This window comes from Erpetoichthys calabaricus, chromosome 5, assembly GCF_900747795.2.
Source record: "Erpetoichthys calabaricus chromosome 5, fErpCal1.3, whole genome shotgun sequence".
NCBI classification, from domain to species: domain Eukaryota; kingdom Metazoa; phylum Chordata; class Cladistia; order Polypteriformes; family Polypteridae; genus Erpetoichthys; species Erpetoichthys calabaricus.
Window position 1 is genome coordinate 95,318,155 of NC_041398.2, and position 23,778 is coordinate 95,341,932.

At 37.9% G+C, this 23,778-nt stretch overlaps 1 protein-coding gene across 1 annotated transcript in view; it reads left to right on the forward strand.

Moving 5' to 3' along the window:
- The first annotated feature begins 2,409 nt into the window (after positions 1–2,409).
- Positions 2,410–23,778, forward strand: part of fbxl5 (F-box and leucine-rich repeat protein 5) — a 47,602-nt gene continuing 26,233 nt past the window's right edge. Inside the window, exons 1-2 of the mRNA XM_028801795.2 lie at positions 2,410–2,621; positions 3,380–3,595. Coding sequence (XP_028657628.1) covers positions 2,538–2,621; positions 3,380–3,595 — 300 coding nt within the window. The 5' untranslated portion in view covers positions 2,410–2,537. The remainder of the gene's footprint in view (positions 2,622–3,379; positions 3,596–23,778) is intronic.

Sequence of the window (23,778 nt, forward strand, 5' to 3'; positions counted from 1 at the left end):
TTAAGATATTTATTATTATTTTTTATCTTGTGTGCATTTTGCATGTTTAGTCTGTGTATGTATTTTTGACATGGTGTTTTTTTTTGGCGGGGGGACACTGCTCTGCTACAATATACTGTCCAAACTAATGGGCATTCAGGGATTTATAACACTACACCATGTACTAATTTTGTTTACAGGGACCTGTGACGATGTGGGTTCTACTGTACGCTCCCATCTCCGTTTTGGGAGCGCTTGAACCGGACAGTGTCGGTAATGTCATCAGATGAGCTGGACAGTGAAGATATCATGAAGCAAGGGGATGGTGCAAAAAAGGTGCAAAAGTGCTTTTATTAATAACAACAAAATCAACAGTGTCCAAATAAATAGTGCAATCCAAAAATTCATAATAAATAATCCATTAAAGAGGTAAAAACCACAGACGTTTAAAACTAGGCTAAAAACGAGATTAAAATCCTGCTGACGACATTGGAGTCACAACAGCCAAGCTCAACTTCTTCCCAGTCTCTCCAGCTCTTCCAAGGTATGCTCAGCAGGAGAGACTTCAGCCACCGCGGTCCTTATATCTCGCTTAATCTCGCTCCATTTTATATATCGGAATGTCTGACACCTTATATTCCAAATCGTAACCTCAGATCCTCAACTGAGTGTCTCCTTAGAATTCCAAGAGCAAAACTTAAAAGAAGTGGTGAGGCGGCCTTCTGCTGTTATGCACCTAAAATCTGGAATAGCCTGCCAGTAGGAATTCGCCAGGCTAATACAGTGGAGCACTTTAAAAAACTGCTGAAAACACATTATTTTAACATGGCCTTCTCATAACTTCACTGTAATTTAATCCTGATACTCTGTATATCCAATTCATTATAATAACTATTCATTCAAAATCTGTACTAACCCCTACTCGCTCTTCTGTTTCCTTTTCCGGTGTCCTTTTCCACCACCATCTACCCAAAGCTCCATGATGTTCCAACAATGGATGGATTAAAAGCCAGAAGTCTGTATGACCATCAGCATCAAGTGACTCCGTGAGAACCCTAACTACAAAGAGGACTATTTCATTTATGTTAGGTAGAATGCCCAGGGGGGACTGGGCGGTCTCGTGGCCTGGAACCCCTGCAGATTTTATTTTTTTCTCCATCCATCTGGAGTTTTTTTTTTGTTTTTTCTGTCCATCCTGGCCATCGGACCTTACTCCTTTTCTATGTTAACTAATGTTATCTTATTTTAATTTTGTATTTTGTCTTTTATTTTTCTTTTCTTCATTATGTAAAGCACTTTGAGCTACTTTTTGTATGAAAATGTGCTATATAAATAAATGTTGTTGTTGTTGTTGTTATACTACCGACCCCGTCCTGGCTGCCTCCGCCGGCGTTTACCTGACCGCCCGGGGTCGGTTGTCCTCCCGTCTTCCTTCTCGCACTCGAATTCGTCCCTCGGATCACTAGGGCGGACTTGTCCCCGATCGTACCCACTCTTCTATTAACTCAGTGGGCACAATCCTGTCCCACGAGCGCCGATCAGTCGCTGGAACCCTGACCGTGCTGACCTTTCTCTTCCTCAGCTGGTCCACTGCCTCTTCTTCTTCTTCCCATTTCCACCTGGCGCTTCTCCTGCTTATCCTGGGGACGTTGCTGAGGTATGCCGATTAGCAGTTCCCGTTCCCGGCTTCAATTACGGATGCGGACGACTCATCACCTGTGCACATAAGCAAACAAACGTCCGTATCACGAAGTGTCCGGGAACCGCTCCGGTCACACTACCACACCCCCTTTTTAAACTGCGAGTGCGAAGATTATTTATTTAAAAACCGGGTTTTTATTCTGAGCCGTGACCTGAGCTATATCACAGGCCCATCCACAATTCCGATTTTCAGGCTTGTGGTAAATGAACTACCATATCATGTCCTTTGCTTTACCCTAATACAACATCACTGCCCACGTACGTTTTAACCTATAATGATAGGCCTACACTTTAACTTTTAGGACAATGCAGAATATTAGACATGAGTTGCTGAATTTAAAGTGAACAATCAGTGGGTATCGTATTGTCATTCGTGTTCTTTTCATTTATATTTTAAACTGAAAAAATTGCTGCAGATTAACTAAAATAATTTTTGGAAAAATATGGCACATACATAATTTACAATAGCCACAGATTATAATTGAACCCTGTGGTAAAGCTTTAATGTTTTAATTATCTATTTATATTTCAGAAGATCAGACACACACGTAGTATTATGCGCTCATTCGATAATGTTATGAACTTGCTTAATACAACACAGCGTCACAGCAAGCGACAATGATGACATTCAGTAGGCAAAATTCGATCTTTTCGACCCAAACGGCATTCCATAGTATGTTCACAAGCCAACTCCATGACGTCATGCGTCTGCGCATCTTCTATTATTATTGCGCCTATGTGAACGTTACGTCACGTCGCCTGACTGCTCTCCGAGAACGCGGTTCTGAGTGTGGCGCGCACCGACCCTCTGGGCTTCGCCTGTGATTCTGCTTAATTGTCCATGGGCAAGTGAAAAAATGGCCCCGTTCCCTGAAGAAGTCGATGTCTTTACAGGCCCGCACTGGCGGATGAAGCAGTTGGTGGGGCTCTACTGTGAGAGGGTAAGAATGGCATATTTTGCCCTTGTGGCTGATGTAAAACGGATGGCGCAGAGGTGGGCAGGTCTGCGTTTGTTTACGGGTCCAGTGGCGCATTCATATTTCACGAATATTATTACGTGACCTTATCGCCCGTCCATGTTTTTGGACTGTGCATTTTTACACTTGGGCTTTCGTAGTTTCATTACACGCAAATAATGATTACGTCTGCCTTACCGTGTAACGAAAACGTGAGCAGTATGTTCAATGTAATGGCTTCCTGGATCATGCCAAGTTGTCTTCCAGAGAATCAAAATTGGCGAAACATCAGATTGTTTCCAATATTAAGATGATAACTTAGAATGACCTCAAATAAACAATACTTTAGCATTACGTTGACGCGCGGCATCTTTCGTGTTTTACTACCAGTCAACGAAAGCTTACTATTAAAGGCCTAATTTCATAAAGCAAATTGTTTGTAATTAGCATCTTCGTGGCGGAACTTGTTCCTTGTTCATAACACTTTGTTGGTGCCGCAACATAACCGATAATTATCACATTTTCTCATGACTTGGCATTGTTTTTACGTGCTGTAAAGGTTTAAGCAGATCCTTGTAATAAGCCGCCCATTACACCGGGCACACGGTGCAGCAATTGCCCGCACTGCCGCCGGCCTTCACACGTCTTTGCCGTTAATTTAAGGATTCTTGTTATGCAAGTTCTTGTAGTTGAAGAATGTGATTTTCCATACATTGATAATTTTTTTTTCTTTCCTTCCATAGCTCTCCAAGACGGATTTTGCCAGCAACAGTGATTTTCGTTCTCTGTTGTGTTCACTGTGTGCCACCTTCCAGGAGTTCAAGATGCACGAACAGATCGAAAACGAATACATTATCGGATTACTTCAGCAGCGTTGCCGGAACATCTGTAACGTTCACTCTGACAATAAAATGTCCGAAATGCTCAGCTTGCTTGACAAAGGCCTGAAGAACATCAAGGTGAGATCCACGCTTCGCAACTCCTCGCATCCCTAATGTGCTACGCAGCCGGACTTGATGTTTTATGCTTTGTTGGGTTGAATGTCCAATTCCCCTCTCCTCGTTTATACCACTTAGGCAACAATGTTGTGCACACATAGTTGCTTTCCATAAAAGATGTGCAGGCAGCGAGACCAAACTGATGAAAAGTCACATAAAATGCAAAGCTGATGGTTCAGTCCAAGCTTATAGTCCTCTAATCTGATTTATTAGTATAAAATGAAACAGTAGTCTGTCGAGTTCCCAGAAAACATAACTGTTTATTTTGTACTAGCCCATTCTACTGCACAGTACACTTTGGACTTTTTTAGTAGGAAAGTAAGTCAGTTGAGATCTGTGTGATTTCCATGGTTACCCACAGCCTTGGCATTTTCTTGAGCCCAGGTCATCCATAGTCATGAATGATGGGTAGGGTAATGAGGACACAAAAGATAAGTCTAGTGCAAATGTGCAATTGCATTTTATTTCAAACAATAAAATCAGTGTCCAAATAAATAAATGAAATGTAGTGCAGTTATTCAATATATATGTATAATATATATATTCTAGGGGGCTCCGCCCCTGCCCACTCCCGGGTTTGGTTTACCGGATATACAATGGGAATTGTTACATATGCATTATTTTCACTTTTACTTTAAAACTTGTGTAAAAACAATACTTGTCCTTTATTTCCGGCCCCGGGCGTGGTTAAATCTCTTTCTCCCATGATGTATAACTCTGTTCTCATTGTGAAGGGGGGCGGCTGAATGCACGCTAAGGAGATGCAGTCGGATCATGTTGTCTTGCTGCTGCTGGCGAAGTGCCTGTAATGTTTGTCGCGCTGTGCATCGATCATTTAAAAGCCTGTACAGCAGCTGTCCTTTTGCCATTTCATGTCTCTGCTGCTGGCGTTGTGAAGGGGGGTGCGGCTGAACGCACGCTAAGGAGTTGCAGTCGGATCATCTGCTGGCTTCCAACTGCTGCTGCGGGCAAGCTGCGTGTTCTGCATGTCGTTGTTTTAAGAGCTGGGAGCACATGATGTCTGACTACCAAAAGCATTCCAACAACTGCTTGGTTAGATGTCCGTGAATTTGTTTTAAATGTTGTCTCACTGCCTTGTCTTGCATGACGTTAAAGTGTCTCTCACGGGACATCAAATTGTAATCTCTTGGCACCAAGTCTTATGTTTAAGGTCCCCGCGAGATGCTCTGTGGCGAATCTCTTTCATCTCGTGGGTCTTTTAAGTGTCTTCCAAGAAGATCACGTCTCGTCTCCCTTCCACCAAGATTTTTTTTTTTATAATAGAGAGAGATATAATCTAATAAAACAAGTTAAAAATCCAAATAAATAAATTAATCAATTTAAATGATGGATCAAGCCAGAGTCAGAATCATCCTTTGCAGTGCAGTACTGTCACATCATGCCCAGGTACTGTATATTCGCAGCAGAGACCCTAGCAAGAGTGTTTCCCACACAACTCCCATCTTGGCCACCTTCCCTCAGCATACACTGCGATGTGGTGAGCCTGTCTCCATTTTCCACCACTTCCGTCAACGTCCGTGAGATCCGCTCACAATTGCTCCTGTTCTCAACTGGGGGTCACTTTGCTGCTTTCTGTCCTCACTGGCTCTCATCTGATTCTGTCCTGTCTTTATCATTCAACTTGCGTCCTCAATTCCTTTTTTCTTTACAAGGATGTCTTGCAGGCTTCTTTATACCTTTTTGTGTTTTTATACGTGAGGGCGTCTAATGATAGCTATGAGCTTAAAGTCAACTTGTTGTATCCATTCAGCCAATATTGACCAAGTCGCAGAAAGCCAAGATGTCAGTCTTTCACTCATGTTTATCTCCACTTGCTAATACTGGGACCAGGGTTGCAGTTCAAAATAATTACATGTTTTTGGACAATAGGAAGTAATTAAATGTTATTGGATAAAACTCTCTTGATCTATGGGACAGTCATCATTCTTTACCAGTGCCGGAGTTGGACTTGGTTATGGAGTTAGACTTGGTAAAGCCCTAACCTACTTTGTATAAAACTTGGAGGCCTCTTTTTGAAATGACACCAGAAAATCCTCTAAAGCTGCATACCAAAGCAGGACATAGGGTCGCCACAAAAAACTGAAAACAAGTATATGCCTTTTAATTATTTAAATTGAAAAATTCAAACTATTTTCAAGTAAATGCATTATACTGATTGCATATTTAAAGCTGTAGTAAACAAAAAGTCAAATTTTAAAAGTCAAAAAGAAAAATTCTGCTGTATTGTGAGGTCCTATAGCTCCTATGTTTGGCACTGTTCTTCACCCAGAAAGCATATTAGGTAGGAATCATCCTTACATGTTGTTCATTATTTATTCAATAAACCCTATTTGCTAGATTGTATACGGTACAGGATCCCATAGAAAGTATTATTTCTAAAGAGGGGCAGATGATTTTCTGAAAAATCTTTTGCAGTATACTCATTTATGCTGTGCACTGTAAGCTTCTTTTTTGCTACTTGGTGCTAGAAGATATTATCTACCAGTCTCATTTGTATATAAATTTGGGCTTTGTGAGTCTGTAGTTTGTGTAGAAATGAAACAAGTGAATCTCCCCGTCACACACACACACACACAGACCAATTCTGCCCACCCCCCTGGTGTAACTGTCAGGAAGTGATTCTCCAAAGCGGTTCTGATGTCCATCATGGACTAAATCTCAAAGTCACTAAGAAGAGCAAGATTAGGTCACCAGAAAAAAAACTTTTAAGAAACCCTGATATACAGGACTAAACTAAACAGTCTCTTTTTTTTTTTTGACCCTCCATTTACAACTGAATCAAAAATGTAATACAGGTGACCTGAAAATATTTACTTTTAGTCTCTTGTGTTTTAGAAGTGTATGTCAAGTTAACTAAGAAGCTAATAACATCTGAAATAGTGAGTGCATTGAAAATATTGTTTAAGCCAGTTTAAAATGGAGAATTCTTACAATAACCACACTTCTGATTTTACTTTGTTTTTCATTGTCTTTATTGAGGAAAAGGATGCCAGTGTATGCCTCCTGTGGTGGATACTTAACAGTAGAGCTAAATGATTAATTAATTTCAAATCAAAATCGCAGCTTGAAATGCAGTGATTTAGGTTATATGTTATGCAGATTGTCTGACCTATAGGGTTGTTAGATCAAACTTTGCTATTCGAATGTAATTCAGATTTACTTTAAAAAAAGGTCTTATTTGAAGGCAAAAGCTGAAACTTGAATGTAAAAGAGCAGTTGTTTAATTTTACCCACACTAATTCTGGCATCATGTTAGTCCATGCGCTATGCAAAGCTACAGTATTTTGCAGATATGTTATTGCACTTGCTTTTTATAATTTTAAATGGTGAACTTGTTTTCTTCATTAGTAAAACTTATAGCTAGACCCCTTCAAAATGTTTTTTTTTTTCTGTCCCCTGACTTGCTGCTGTGCTCTTTGATCCACAAGTCAGACCTGTCGCTGCGGTCGGGCCTCAGGGCATCATGCCGGTCCAGACTGCTAGGGTCATCCATTAATAATTTTTTAATGAGAAAAAATACTCAAATGTATAAAATGTGCATACTGTACATATTTTTAAATCCTTAAAGAACCAAATATATATTTTTTTAATTGATAGATGCCCTTCTAGCGAGTATCACATATCATACCCAAACTGGTTACCTTCAATCAGGGCATTGCTCATACGTCCAATGTCACCATTGTATCCTGTTAATAATTACAAAGCATAGAACTTCAATTTCAAAAACTTACATTATCGATATTGAAAAATGCTGGACGTTACCTCTGCTCCTTAATTAAATGACCACCTTATTATTTACCACAAGATCCCCATATTGGCAAAAGAATTCAGTTGTCAAACGGTATGAGCAAAGGTGCATAATAGTGTCGGACTGCAAAACATGAGTCAAGTTCGTAGATGATCTGACTGCGGACAGTCCTAACCAAGCTATACCGAGCAAGCTCCATGTGGGGCAAGTTTTTTATTTTCTGTGTGTTGTGCAGCTGCTGCTTTATCCCTTCTGCCTTATACATACATGCTGTCTTACTTAGTGATGCAATATTCTGATGTCCAGTATAATATAGCCTGTAGCATTCGATTAATATTGTAAAGCCTGCAATGTGTTTATTCATTGGATTTATTATTTTGGTGGCCATTTTGGTGGCTTAACACTGTTCTTCAGTTAACTCTGTTTGTGGCGTGTAAGCGAGAGGTTTGCTCTGTTGATGTGAGTTCATCTGCTGTTCAAAGTGGCACTGATCTCTCATGAAAAATCATCTCTTTAAACTGGCACTTAATTGATTATCATGTCAGGATCTCTTCTGTTTATTTTGAAATTAGTGCTATGTTAAAAAAAAAAAAAAAAGTGCAACAGGATTCACTGTTTAAAGATAAAATTCTTGTTAACTAGTGCCCACCCACAGTAATGCAGTGGTCTTCCTTAAAGTTTTGTCTGAGTGATATGGGTCTGCCACAAGTAGACAGATTGTATGACCATGACTTAATACCGTGATTATCATGCGATTCTGAGTGAGTCTGACGGTGCTGACTGGCATTTTTTCTGAATTTCATGGTATTCAATGTACTCTACCACTCCCCACCGTGTAGTGGGCACTTCCAAAGTAATAAAACAAGTTTTCCTTCGATCTGCCTGCTGTTTTATTTTGATCATTATTTGTCATGATCCATGTCAGGACAGCATGCCATGAAAGTAGCCAAAAAAGAGCGTAAATCATTACGAGGCACACAAGCTGTGCTGACGGATAAAATTGTGCTTTCACTCCAAATAAGCTATGCAGTTTAAACTTGCTCATCTAGTCGTCTGTAGTAGACTGAAAACAAGATGGTGGTGCTGATGCTTTTCTATTACAGGGTGCAGCTGCTTGGGATTTTGATTATGTTTACAATTGCCCGAGAACCTCTAGAATTTTGTTTTTTAAGTTGGTGTTTGTGCTTTATTCTAGCTGCAGCCGTTACTTCTATAGTAAAGTATAAATAAATCAAGTACAAATGTATATGTTACACCCCATATCGTTAACCTAAAAAAAGTTTTTTTTTTTGTCTAATTTCACAGCTGTAGTACACAATATTAACTTTCTGATGCAGAGCAAACTGGCTTGCAAATTCATGTGCATACTAGCCATGGGTTCGCCATCAGAGAAACTGAAGTATTCATGTTTGCAACCAAGAAAGGTTGAAATGCCTGTGTTCTTGACACAATAAGTATTCAGAAGTAGTAGAGATATCAGGAAAGCAAGTATTATGTAAGGTTTCTGTTGTTCAGCATTTGCTAAAAAAAACTTAATATGGTAAATAATGGTAATCTGCAAATTAATGTTTTATTTGAATGTACAATATTTAGATATTTTCTGTAACATTTAAATTTAATTTGCTTTATATTTATCAATTTTTTGGTAATTCTGTGGTTTGCCAATTTATAAGCTAAATACTCGATGTCACTAAATAATGTTCTATTGATTACAGATTGTGCAATATTTAGATACTGCTCCTGAGCCACAAGTCACATTGTTGGTTATAATTATTCCTAGATCTATGCCTATTAAAATGTAATAAATGTCATCCTTGCAATAGAATATAATACAGCTAATATTTTGCTTGTATTTCATGTGGTAATGCTCCATGTTTTAAATCTATTGGACAGTGAATATTAAACTGAAGCTTGACTTTTAAAAAATTATATCGCAAATCAAATTGCAATCTCAATATTTGTCAGAAAAATCGCAATTAGGGCTGAATAATTTGGGAAAAATAATCTATTTAATGGTTCTTGCATAACAGCAGTTAGTGAGACCGTGAGTTTTAGGGTTCCAGAGGATTGTTTAAAAATCATCATGGCAATTATATACATAAAAGTACAGTAGGGTAGGAAAATCTGTCCCAAACTTCGTTTTGAAGGTTTGAGTTTTGAAAGCAGATGGCTGTCAGTTTTACTTGTAACATACAATCTGACCATTGAAAAATGAGTAGGCTTGGAAATGAAATCAGAAATAACGCAGTAATGTATATTCGATCTGACAGCCTTGTTTTGTGTGTGTGTGTGCATAAAATATATGAAGATTATATAAATATATAGGTATATATATCAAAGGTGACTGTGTGCAGATGGTGCAGACCTATAAATATCTGGGAGTGCAGCTGGATGATAAATTAGACTGGACTGCCAATACTGATGCGCTGTGCAAGAAAGGACAGAGCCGACTATACTTCCTTAGAAGGCTGGTGTCCTTCAACATCTGCAATAAGATGCTGCAGATGTTCTATCAGACAGTTGTGGCAAGCGCCCTCTTCTACACGGTGGTGTGCTGGGGAGGCAGCATAAAGAGGAAAGACGCCTCACGCCTGGACAAACTGGTGAGGAAGGCAGGCTCTATTGTTGGCATGGAGCTGGACAGTTTAACATCTGTGGCAGAGCGAAGGGCGCTCAGCAGGCTCCTATCAGTTATGGAGAATCCACTGCATCCACTAAATAGTATCATCTCCAGACAGAAGAGCAGCTTCAGCGACAGACTGCTGTCAATGTCATGCTCCACTGACAGATTGAGGAGATCGTTCCTCCCCCAAACTATGCGACTCTTCAATTCCACCCAGGGGTGTAAACGTTAACATTTAACATTATACAAAGTTATTGTCTGTTTTTCACCTGCATTATTATCATTCTTTAATTTAGTATTATTTATTGTATCATTATGCTGCTGCTGGAGAATGTGAATTTCCCATTGGGATTAATAAAGTGTCTGTCTGTCTGTCTGTCTGTCTGTCTGTGCAGACTTTTAAGTTATTTGTACCTTGTATGAATACACGTGCATGTTTTTAGAAAACGTCCGTCTAGGTGGGAAAAACTGTTTTCCTGGTTATAGGGCAAATAAAGTAAGGCTTGTAAAATGCTTTACATATCATCTCTTATATATATTTCTGTTCTGGTTCGTCCTGCTTCCACTTCAAAACTGGTCCCGCCCACACACAGCTGACATGGCATTTGTCGATTCCTATTCGTCCTCTTCCAAACCCTTCCCCACGCTGCCTGTGGCTCCTCTTCAAAATCGGTCCCGCCAACACGGCATTTCTCGATTCCTATTCGTCCTCCTCCAAACCCTTCCCCCCCCCCCCCCCCCCCCATTCTTCCAGTGTGATTCCTGCAACAAAACTTTTCAAACGCGAACCTCACTTGCTAAACACAAGAAAAGGCATTCTTCCCAACAACTATATGAGTGCCAGAAATGCAATAAGAAGTTCACTACACAGGATTGTCTGACTAAACACAACAAAACTTATTCACAACTCTTGCAATGCGACATCTGCAAAGCAACGTTTCCAAACCAGCTCAGTCTCAGCAGACATACACATAATCCTCTTCCCGTTACCATAGGTGGTACTTCACCTAATTTCTGTCTTCCCGTCCAAGAGTAAAACATTGGGACTCCAGACCAGCAGTGCAAACGCTGTCATGCACTATACTGGCCTGCTGAGTGTAATACATCCAACAAGTACTCGAGGTGCTGCCACAACGGTAAAGTAGCTTTACCACCTTTGTAGGAGCCACCTGTGTCTTTAAAACCGCTTCTTACACAGCAAACATCAGAAGCTAAACATTACCGTGAACACATTTGAGAATATAACTCTTCTGTAGCGTTTGCTTCCATGGGTGCACAGATAACTGAACCTCCTTTCCACGGACCATACTGTTTTAAAATACACGGGCAAATTTATCACCAAATCTCTCCACTACACGCTAACACTTCTACCTCTCCAGGATATGGACAGTTGTATATTTTTGACACAGCGCAAGCTACTGAAGTATGCTTACAAAATAAAGCAAACTCTGCATGCAGTAAAAATTTACTTCTCCAGCTAGATTCCATGCTCAGAACCATCAACCCCTTCGCTAAATCATTCAAACATATGCATGAAATCGCTCAGTCCAATCCAACAGCATGGTTTTCAAGGAAAACCCTAGGCAGGATTTACGATGATAGAATGCCCTGACATGTCACACCGATTTTGTGGTGATTTTCATCGGAGAAGATGGCGAACCACCTGCCGAAAGGGACATTTGCATCTATCCCATAGGCAACTCCTGTAAACAGATTTCCACGCTCAATATGAATTGCAATCATATGGTTTACCCACTTTTAGTCACTTACGGAGACATTGGCTGGCACAAAGATTTACAACATGTTCCCGATAAAAGAACCGCCAAGTGAATAAGGCTTACTCATTGCCAATTTTACGTGTACAGATTAGCAATGAGGAATACATTTAGTATTTTGCACTCCAGTGGCAAACTATCAGGATGCCATGGCCATAGTGCAGTGGAGCCTCGGGTCACGACTGTAATTCGTTCCAAAACTCTGGTCGCAACCCGATTTGGTTGTGACCCGAAGTAATTTCCCCCATAGGACTGTATGTAAATACAATTAATCTGTTCTGGACCGTATGAGCGGTATGTAAATATATATATTTTTTAAAGATTTTTAAGCACAAAAATAATTAATTATACCATAGAATGCACAGTGTAATAGTAAACTAAATGTCTACTTACTTCTTCTGGTCACTCCAGCTCCTTGATTGCTCAGCTGGAGTGACTGCTTCCTTCTTCCCCACCAAGTGTTAGCCAAAAGTGTCTCTCTCTCTCTCTCTCTCACTCACTGGCTGCACAGGGAATGCACAGGGAGAGACTGAACACGTGCGGAAATCATTGGCGCGTACAAACTGGAAGGGAAACTGGCTTGTTCGTCACCAGAGTGTGTGGTCGTGAACAGATGCAAATGTTTGGCAAACGTTTTGGTCGTAACCCGATTTGTACGTGGTCCGAGATGTTCGTGACCCGAGGTTCCACTGTACGTAAATTTGGAAAGCCTGATTTATTTATCACTTTCACATGTAAACCTGCTTGGCCGGAAATTCTACATGCACTGTCGGATACCCAAAGACCAGAGCACAGACCTGATATTGTAGTACGAGTAGATCTTTTGACTCATTATCTGTCGTCTCCACCAAAACACCCATTCATAACTATGTCTTTCAAGAAGTATTTATTTCTTCTTGATTTCTGAATTCATTTCTCACCGTTTTCCGTTCCTATTCTTACACCGCCACACGGCGGGCTTCGGCTAGTTAAGTTGTAATATGCTTTCTGCCTCCTCAGTAGAGCTCTGTTGATTGTCATCATTTGGGTCTGACTTGGAATGCTCCGATTGATCAGCTGCCAATCTAAACTGGAAGGTTTTTACTAAAAGGAAGACTCTGATTGATAAATTGGCTGAGCACAAGAAATTGTCTTTTGAGTCCCTGCTTTTCTAAGATTTGTGATAATTTAGATGGTGTGCTTCTTTACACATGGTATTATTCACCTTGTTGCAGCAAGCTTCCTGCAGTGTAAACCAGCAAGTTGAGACTTGTTTTACCAGAGAGTTACCACCACTTGGCATATTAGCCTTTACATTAAAGTTATCCTGTGCAACTAGCAAACAGCAAGAAAAGCTGCTTTAATGAATTCAGAGCATTTTATTGTGTCTTATAAATGAAAATGGACACTGTTTGAGTTTAGATAGTGAGCTTGTTTAAGGTGTAATAGTTTACATTTTTTAATTGGAAAAAGAAAAGATAAAGATGAATATGAAATTGCTGCTTAGTAAACAATAGGCTCGTTAGCTTAACAGCAAAATGTGCCTTTTACTTACAAGACTGACGTGCTTAACAGGTTTATATGTTCTTGATAAACAACTTATAAACATTTGTATACTTGTGGCTTTTAATTTTTTTTTTAAAGATTTGTACTGTGTGTCTTACAGCATACGTTATGGTAAGAAACAAGTACTGCATAATTAAAATGGTAATCCATATTTATAATTACATCTCAATAATTATGAATGTCTAGCTGATACATTGAAGAAAAAACATCTGTATAAATATAGTACATGCATATTTTAAAAGCAGAAAAGCTGTAGTTCAATTAATGATTTAAAATGATTGAAACCAATAAGTACATGCATACTTACATTTAAGCATTCCTTAATTTCCAATATCAATTAATTGATACACATACACAGTACCTGTCAAACATTTTAGAACACCTCAGTTTTTCCAGTTTTTCTTTAAATTTAATCCATTGAAATTCAATGAATGACCAAAAAATTCAACTATATGGCAGCTTGTAATTATGAGAAGCATTTTATTTACTTTTCATGTCGTGTGTATTATGGATACATATTGTTGAACATATTTTATTAAAGTAGTTTTTAAGGACCGTTTATAAAAAAATGAACAGTTAACCCTTGTGGTCAATAGTTTTATTATGAAAATGCACTTTAATAAAGGACATAAGATTTTTGTGTGTCTGATTACATAGGATGTTTTTTAAAGGGATAAAGAAAAAAAATCTGAATTGGCTGATCAAGTACTATGAAATCGGTGATCTGTATTTTTTTTCTTTTTAAAAGAAAAACTGATTAGAATATCCCTAGGCCTGACCGGTCATACCAGGGCAATGATATATCCGTGTACCACTGTTACACTTGAAGTGCACAACTTTCAAGTTTAAATGTCATATTGCATGATTTTTAGCGTACCCCCATTGCCTTCACAGTCTGTCAAAATGGCCACTGCGTAGCTTATTTTAGTCATTCAGGAGGTTATCATTCAAAAACTAAAATAGTCTTTGTTTTGTAAGTCAGACATTTATCCTTTAAAAATGAGCAGAAGCTTAACTTTCAAATAGTTGTGCAGTTTGTCTCTTTATGTAGTAGTGATTACTTGATAAAGTACTTGCTTTCTGAACATAAGACATTTTCATGTGTTTTTATATTAATGTGATATGCAGTTTATCTGGTATGATTCCTGAAATCCGCAGCTTTCAAAAGAGTGGAGTCTTGGTTTTTACGGAATTTGGACTTCTGCAATTAATAGCATTTGCTTGATCGTGCAGTTTCTTTGTTAAATACATATCACCTCAGCCTGCTTACATATCAAAGTGATGGGTAGGTCTTTATCCAATAAGGTAGCTATAGTAAACCCTCAGCCTGTCAGCTTTCAAAAGAGTCCTCATATGTTACTGTAGAGGAAGTTGATCACATTTTATGTAGATATGCTGCCCTAAGATACCTGGCAGCCTGTGAATTTATTTGGAGATTTTAAACAAACAGGTGTTTCTTTGTGTATGTCTTTGAATGTTACACCTTACAAACCAGATGTGCTTTACATTTACACACAGCTGTAGTGAAAAACACATTTTTTTTGTCTGTGTCACATTGTCTGCATAATCAAGGCTTGAAAAGTGAAGCCAAATTGTGGATATGCTGCACAAATGTAATAATTCCCATTAATTCATATTTTTAATGCACTAATTTCACAGACATAAGAAATCTCTCTTGCTTGTTGCAAGAATACACAATGTGTTTTTTGAATTACTACTTTATATTTGTGCCTAATTAATTAAATGTAATAATAACAAATTGCACTTTTAGGGTGTCATTTTCCCACAGTAGTTCCTCTTGACCAGCACATGAAGCTGCGTCATTTGGCAATCTGATTGGAAGTTCAGCAGAACTGCGCAAATGTGCAGCCAGATTCGAAAATGTGGGCAGTGTGTGATGCCTTGTGTTTAAGCTGCGCTTTAGAAGTAGCTCAACTAAATTTTGTTAAATTGAAGGGTAAAAATAGGCTGATGTATGCTCTTGTGTGTAAGTCAATACAGTAATTCTGGAAACTGACTTGAATTGTTGAACAAATTCATGTTTAGCTTTGCCATTTTATTTAACAAACTGACCACTGCCAATTTGTGACAGTTGAAATTATAATTTCTTTAAAATGTTTTTTGGTGGACTGACTGCGTTTCAGACTGAATCTAAAATGTAAAATCATGGACACACACACAAAAAGATAAAAAAAAAAAAACTCGGGGGTAAAGTTCAAGAAAATTGGCTACTTCTGCTATGACTCTATGAAAAGATGAAAAATGAGAAGCTTGTAGGATGCTTTTCCCTGTGACGCCACAATTCACCATTTTCAGGGTATTGGTCCATCAATGTCCACTCAAGCATGCACCCACAGCCATACCAACACTAGGATCATTTAACTAAACTTTCACAGCTTTGAGAGTGTGGTGGGAAAACCCAGAAGAAAAGCAAAGCATCTCAGGAAGAATATGCAAACTCCACATAGACAATAAGGTGCTGAATTTGAATCTAGGATCTGTAAAATGGCAGTCCTAATCAGTGTGTGCTGCTCTGCCACCTAAGCCAAGAATATGTTCACTATATTTTAACTAGGTATCTTAAATTTTTTAAATTAAGTGTTTCAATTACAGCCTTAAGTGAGTGCTCAGCTGTCTTAAAGCTACAGAAATTATACTTTACAGGAAACTACATATGCAGTATAGTATGGAAAATAATACTTTATGATCTCTAGATTTTTTTATTAGATGAGAATGCAGAATGCAATTTTTCCTTGGCTAGTCTCTCTTTTTGGATAAATATGAGAGTAAATCTCTACAAGCAAAGTTAAAAACTTGTTTTAAGGTGAAATAGCAGGAATACATTATTTGAAAGACTTGCTGACAATTTTTATAAAATACTGTAAAACAAGAGAGAACAAGTCTCATTTTTAAAAAATGAGTAAAATATTAATATTTAAGTGTGTTTCATTGTGTGTTTTTGGACCTCATAACAAACCCTACCTGCTAACATACATACTTTTGATACTCAAACCGAGTCTGAAATCCACCAGTTTCAAAAGTGAATTTCAAGCCCTTGGTATTATGTTTCTTCCTGATCCTGCATTAGCTGTGCAAAATGCTGTCAAAACTAGATATACCATCAAAATAATAATTGTTTTATATTCTAATATAAGGATGACATTTTTGTTACTTTTTTAATTGGCATAGAAGAATGAACAATTTAGCATAGAACAATTATCATAAAAGCTGTGACTTATGGCTCAGGAGCAGCATCTCAATATTTCACCATCTGTAATCAATAGAACCTTGTTTACTGATATTCAGCATTTAGCTTGTAATTTGACAAAGTGATTATCAAAAAAGTTATCATTAAATATAATGATAGAAACAGAATATAAACAAACTTGTGGCTGGACTGCACAGGAATTTGTTCATTATCAGAAAGTTAATATTGTCCACTAAGGCTGTCAGATTAGTTTAAAAAAATATATATATATAGGGTTTGAATATTCAAATGAAAAACAGGTAAATTTTCAAACTTCGGTTAACGATGCTGGCCATTACGTCTATGCTTGTACTTGTTATTTTATACTTTACTGTAATAGTAAAGGCTTCTGCAGTGGCTAGAATTATACCAGTACTCATACAACTGTTATTTAAAAATAACAGCAATCAAAACCTCAAGCAGAGTTATTTTCCATTTGGTTTAATTAGAACATCATAGCATTAAACAACAGTTAGGGGTCTTACGTTTAAGAGTAAATCGGACAGAATAAGGTTTGAAATTAGACTTTTACATAACTGGAAAATTATTTAGAAAAACAGCTCGGAATACACTTGTAACAGAACCGTCATGCAGACCAAATCTTATGGCGGTGCTTTGCTTTTCTGTGGGGGAGTACTAATGATTATGGATTTCTAAGTTTAAATAAAGTGAACCCTATTGCTCTTTTCTTAACAAAGCACTAATTTCAAAATGAACAGTGGAGATGCTGCTGTGCAAATCAATCAGATGCTAGTTTAAAGAGATGATTTGTAAATCCTGACAAAACTGGAAATTAAGGTTAAAGCTATCTTGAGTAATAATGTACAACCTTAATTTAAGACTATACAATGTTAACAGAAGTTCAGAAGCAATGTCTTTATGACCAAACAGTGAACTTTGTGAGCTAAAGAGTCAGAAGTCTCAATCACTAATTTAAGAGAAAGTAAGTTTTCTCTCACTTAACAGGTATAAACACCGAGAGTATTTTTACTGGAGACTCTCCTGATAAGCAAGGATCATTTTCGTTTGCAAAGAGATTGGACTGGCCAAATATGCCAACTCCAGCTATACAGAGAAAACTAGAGGTGTGGGAATCTTAACAAATAGGACAATTTCATTTGTAGCATCAGATGTAGTGAAGGGTGATATGTAATGGTGATGGGCGATTTATTTAATTGTATATTGATTTTGATAAATATCTGCTCACCCAGTGTGGGTGATAGAGACGTTATCCAAAACGTACTTGCATTTATTCTTAATGTGAACACTCATAAAATTATAATGGCTGGAGACTTTAATTGTGTTTTAAATCCAGACCTGGATAGGTCTTCAGCTATAGTGGTGATAACATCTAACACTGCAAAAACAATACCCAGTTTGTAGGGATGCACCGATACCACTTTTTTGGAAAACGAGTACGAGTACTTGCATTTCAGTACTCGCCGATACCGAGTACTTGCCGATACCGAGTACTTAATAAAAACATGATTTAAATTTACAGGTAACAGCTTTAGTCATATAATTTAACAAAGAAAACAAGAAACTCTCGTCTATCCACTGGGAGGTTAGGCTAATTAGCGACACAGGGCTAACACTGCTTGTCCAAATATCCGTGGTGAAACTAAACGCAGAGGAGGCTTGCAGTAGGCTGTGGATATGTTTTTTCACGGAGTCGTGTAGTTTAGGCAGCTCCGTGTCAGTCATGTAGCGGCGGCTTGGGATATCATATCTGGGCTCCAGAACATGGAGGAGACGCAGGAATCCCACATTTTCTACCTCCGAGAGTGGCTGGTCACTCAATGCAATGTACTCGATAATTGCCTGTGTTATTTTCACAGCACGTGGATTGTCCCTGGACATTTTCTCTCGTCTTGCAAGAGTTTGCTGCAGCGTGGGTTGTGTTGGTTTAGAAGCGTGGGTAAACTCTTTGTACTCGTTGTCGTGTTGGGATTTTAGGGGCTTGATTAAATTACTTGTGTTAAATGCGCTACCTTTTGAGCCTCCTCTGGACAGTTTTGCTGAGCACAATTTGCAGTCCGCCTTTGTTTTGTCGTCGTCTTTCACTTTGAAATAGTTCCACACGGCTGACATGTCTCGCCTCACCTTGCCTTCTCCCCGCTCTGAGCTGCAGCCGGGGCCTGGGGGCGGGCACTCGGCGCCTGTGATTAACCCCTTACACGCCACTCAAACATAGACATTTCTCAGACCGTGGTATCGGGGGACTTTTAACGAGTACGAGTACTTTAGAAAATGTGGTATCGAGGCCGATACCAGATACCCGTTTCGGTATCGGTGCATCCCTACCAGTTTGTAATCAATCATAATTTATCAGACCCATGGATATTTTTAAATCCAAATTTAAGATTGCACTCCTTCTTCTCACCAGTCCATCATGGTTACTCAAGAATTGATTATTTCTTGCCTACGATCAAATCTTGCAAGTACATTTTATACGAAAGAGTATTTTTTCCTCATTAAAAAATTATTAATGGATGGCCCCATGCATTTTGATAGTTTACATATTTGAAAAAACTTTGTTTTTCTATTTTAATAAAAATAGTTTTTAAATGTGTAAACTGTTAATAATTCAGTCAGCTTTTTTTAATGAACATATTTTTTTCTGATACATCCAGCAGTTTATACATTTTTAGTTTGTAAAATAATCTTTCAATCTTTTAAATACTCAACTTCCTTCATTTAAAATCTGCCATTGGTTGACTAGAAATATTAAGTTTTGACCTGTCCCATGTGTAAACAAATGATATCCCCTCCTTTCAGAACGAGGAAGATGGAGAAAAAGAAGGTGAAAATGAAAATAAAAGTGGCTTAAGCAAATGTACTAATTAGTTGTAGGTTGTTTTTTTTTATTAAGACCATTAAAATCTTTTCAGTGCAGTTTAAAATTAGTAATGGTTATTTAACATTTCTAAAGAATTAAATAAAGCATGTTTGTGTGAAAACATCATACACTTAATGTCTTCATTGTCATTGATGTTTGCCATATAAATGTCCTTAAGGTTTGTTTATATATATATATATATATATATATATATATATATATATATATATATATATATATATATATAATGTATGTATGACTGAACAGTGGGTTCTATATCTATCAATCTATCTAACAGATAAGTAATATTTAAATACACTAGCAATTTTAGCAAATTATGTATTCGTATTGGGCCATCTTGGCTGCACACATCAGTATTGTTAGTCGTCTTAAAAAAGAAAAAAAAACAACAATTGGTCAAGCACTGGTTTTCAGCTTCATTAACGCTGCCCAACAGTTAGCAGCTTCAGGTTTGTGGGTATCCAGATCACCAACTGCATAATCAAAAAGACTCGGCAAAGTTTCTTTTTCCTGAGAAAACCAAAGAGCTGTTGGGTGGAAACCAAAACATTAGCGAACTTTTACCACTACACTAATGCAAACTGCATTAATATGGACCTTGCATCAAGCTAAGCTATATACAGAAATAATAAAACTGCAACTTGCATTTATAATGCTATTTGTGGTATAGCCCTACGGAAGCGTATTAGGGCCACAGTGAAGAAAAAAAAGTATATGTCGAGAATAAAGTCGACATTTTGACTTTATTCTCGACATTTCCACTTTATTCTCATAGTTTATTTTATAGAATTATGGTAGAATGTCGTAAACTAAACTTCATCCTAAAATCAATGTTTAATTTACTAGATTTTCTCAAACCCCGTCATAAGTTAATGTAGCATATTAAATGCTTTGTGTTAAGTGTTCTCCGACCCAGTTGTTGGGTACGCGCTGTACGTGCTTCTTAAAATGATGTCCTCTACATTACGAGGAGGAGCAAGCAGCGATCGCCACACAGAATACATTCACTTCATGATATTCCTGCTCTCTGATCATTTAGAATGCTAAGATAAATACTTGATATTTTCAGGATGGAAAGCATTAAAGCAGGTATTAAACATGCACGGTAGTGTGGCGGTAGTGCTTCTCCCTCGCAGTAAGGGGTCCCCAGGTCTACGTTCAGTGTAGAGAACTTTATGGCAGTTGTGACGAGGTTCCAAAAAACTGGATGTATGAATGGGTATCACACAGGTTTAACTGAAATATTGTGTAAAATGTTGGGTTTGTGATCTGGTGTTTGGAGACACGAACACAGAATTCAATGGATGTTCTTCTGAGTGGGCTTTCTTTATTGCATGTGTGCTGTCTGTCTGACGTACCAAACCCCCAGTTCCTATCCTTCCTTTTTCTTTCTCTACATAACCAATCACCACATGATAAACATCTTTGTGAAATTAAAACTAGTTAGACTTAAACCACGGAGTGTTCAGAACTTAAAAAAAAAAAAAAAAATCTTCGTTATACATGTTTAATTATGCCGTCCATTTAGGGTTGCGCCCATCCCAGCAAGCATTGTGTGCGAGACAGGAGCAAATCCTGAACGGGGCGCCAGCACATCGCAGGATGACTACGAGCAATACATACACTAGCAGGGTTAATATAGCATAACAAAACCCCACATCCTACATGAATTTGAAAGGAAACTGAAGCACGCCGAGTAAACCCACCAGAAAAACATGCAAATTCAAAGCAAGGAACACCTGGGACCCCATTGCACGCCACCGTGCCCCTACATGATTAATACATACTTTAATGCATTTCATCATGAAAATTTATATCAAGTATTTATCTTAGCATTTTAAATGTTCAGGGAGCAGGATATCATGAAATTAATGTATTCTGTGTGCTGTCAGCGCCTCCTCTTAGTGCAAGAGGAAGTCAATTTAAGAAGCAGTAGCGATTAACATGGCTCCGGGAACACTTAACACACAGCATTTAATGTGCTACATAACTTATGACAGGGTTTGAGAAAATCTAGTAAATTATTCATTTGAAGATTAATTTACGATGTTCTACTTTAATAACAAATTACAAGAATAAAGTTGACATGTCGACCTTAATGTCGACAAACGGTGAGAATAAAGTCAACGTGTCGACTTTTTTCTCATCATAAGCATCGAGATTAAAGTGGAAATGTTGAGAAAAAAGTCAACATGTCTTCACACCCAAGTACATTACACAGTATTGATAAAAATAAAACAAGTACAACTTGGCTTGCAGTATTATCCAGTAGTATAGAAACAGTATTCACACATTTGAACATAATGGTCCACATCCGACCTTTTAAATCCAACGTATCTCCAGACAACAGACATGGCTCCTTTTTCCAGCAAAAGTTCTTATGTGTCATCATGTTCAACTTTATCGTCTGCTACAGCTTCAGTTTCAGAATGTTCTCTGTTCATTTTCACGGCGCAATACCTCCACAACCGCATGTATTCCTTTGCACGTGTTTAGATGTGTAGCAGTGAAAAAGGTCCCCTTTAAACAATTTCCCGCTGCGCCACATTCCGAATGTTGTTTAGGCAATTTAAACCGGTGTTGTGGTATAAGAAAAACACATATCATAACAAAAATAAACTGTTTTCGGTAAGAACTGGTATACTGCCCAGCACTAACTGTTTGTACAACTCTTGAAATCATTAGGGCTGACCTTCCACAGCTTCATAACACCTACTTAACCAGATGTCTCAGGAGAGCTGAATTCATCATCTCTGATGTAAGCCATACAACTTACAGTATCTCCAGTTTTCACTTCTGCCTTCTGGGAAGCTACTGGAGCCTTACCATTCGCTCCACCTGCTTTCAGGGACAGTTGTGTTTTTTTTTTTTCCCCTAGGCCATAAGATCACTGAACAGCCAGTAACCTGATCCTACTTACCTCACACTGTGTACTGTACCCACTTGCTGGTTTATGTGAAACTGTGCTGTATGCTACTTTTTTAAACTCTTATTTACTGTATTTATGCTGCTTATTCATTTATTTGTCTTCTGCTACTCTTATTTATTCTATTTATACATCACTGCTCTGTCACAAGAATTTCATTATGCTCTTGCGGTGTATGTGACAATAAAGATATCTAACAAAGCAGTTCTTTCAGGTCAAAATCTTAAAATACTAGTACTGTACGAGATGCAATTGTGCAGTGTGGAGAGGAAAGATTAATGATAAGTAGGGATGCACCGATATGGGAATTTTGGGCTGATGCCGATATCCGATAATATCTATATACTTATCTGCCGATGCCGATATGCATATTTATAAGATACAGAGAAAAATGAGACTTGATCTGTCTGAACAAGAATTACAGACAAAGTGAACATTTATTTGTATAACAATTTTGCACACCACATTCAATCATTAAAAACAAATGATATCTGCCACATTTGGCTGGCTACCTGTTGGTTATATGGGAAACAGTTTTGCAGATTGTTGCTTTAAATAACTCTCTTCTCTTTCTTTTTGATGGAACAAATACAACAAATTCAACAATAATCAAAAATGAAAACTGAAAAAAAATGGTAAAATGTACAATGACAATGAAATAAGCAGTACCACTGAAGAATAACAACTTTTGCAGATTATTTACAATCATTAAAATGGCTTCTGCTCAACCACATTTGGCTGGCTATCTGATCCTTTGTTTTACAGTCTGCAGTATTAAATATCACATAACTTTTTTTCTTTCTTTTTGATGGAATAAATCTAACCAATCTATAATTTTAAAAAACAGAAAAGCGTTCAACAGTAAAGAAATAAATAACTTTTTTTTCTGGAGGCTTATCATTCTTTTCTATTTTTTAAGCATGATGGGGAGGTTTTTCTTAACGAACAAGAGCATCTCTGCCTTGTCGCAGGAAATTCTGTTTCTCTTTTCGTTGATCAAATTAGAAGCCAAACTGAATAATCTCTCGCTGTCCACGCTAGTACATGGGGCTGACAGGAACTTGCATGCTTCTTTGGCAATGGTAGGAAACCGACTCCAGTTGTTGTTCCAGTATTTCAGTGGATTTTCATTCCTCGGGATTGGTGCTTCAGAAAGAAATCCCTGCACCTGCCGAGTAGCATGCATACATACTGTATACAGTATTATATTCTCTGTCATCTTTCATATGTAAAAGATATATCTGCATTTTGGCTTTTACCAGGGCTGTCAGATTAAGATTAGAATCCTTACAATAAAAATAAGTAAATGGCATTTGAATTAAATGCATGACTGTATTGTATTTGCTGTTTTTTGAAACATATTATTTTTGCTTTTCACTGTAGATCAGGGGTGCCCACA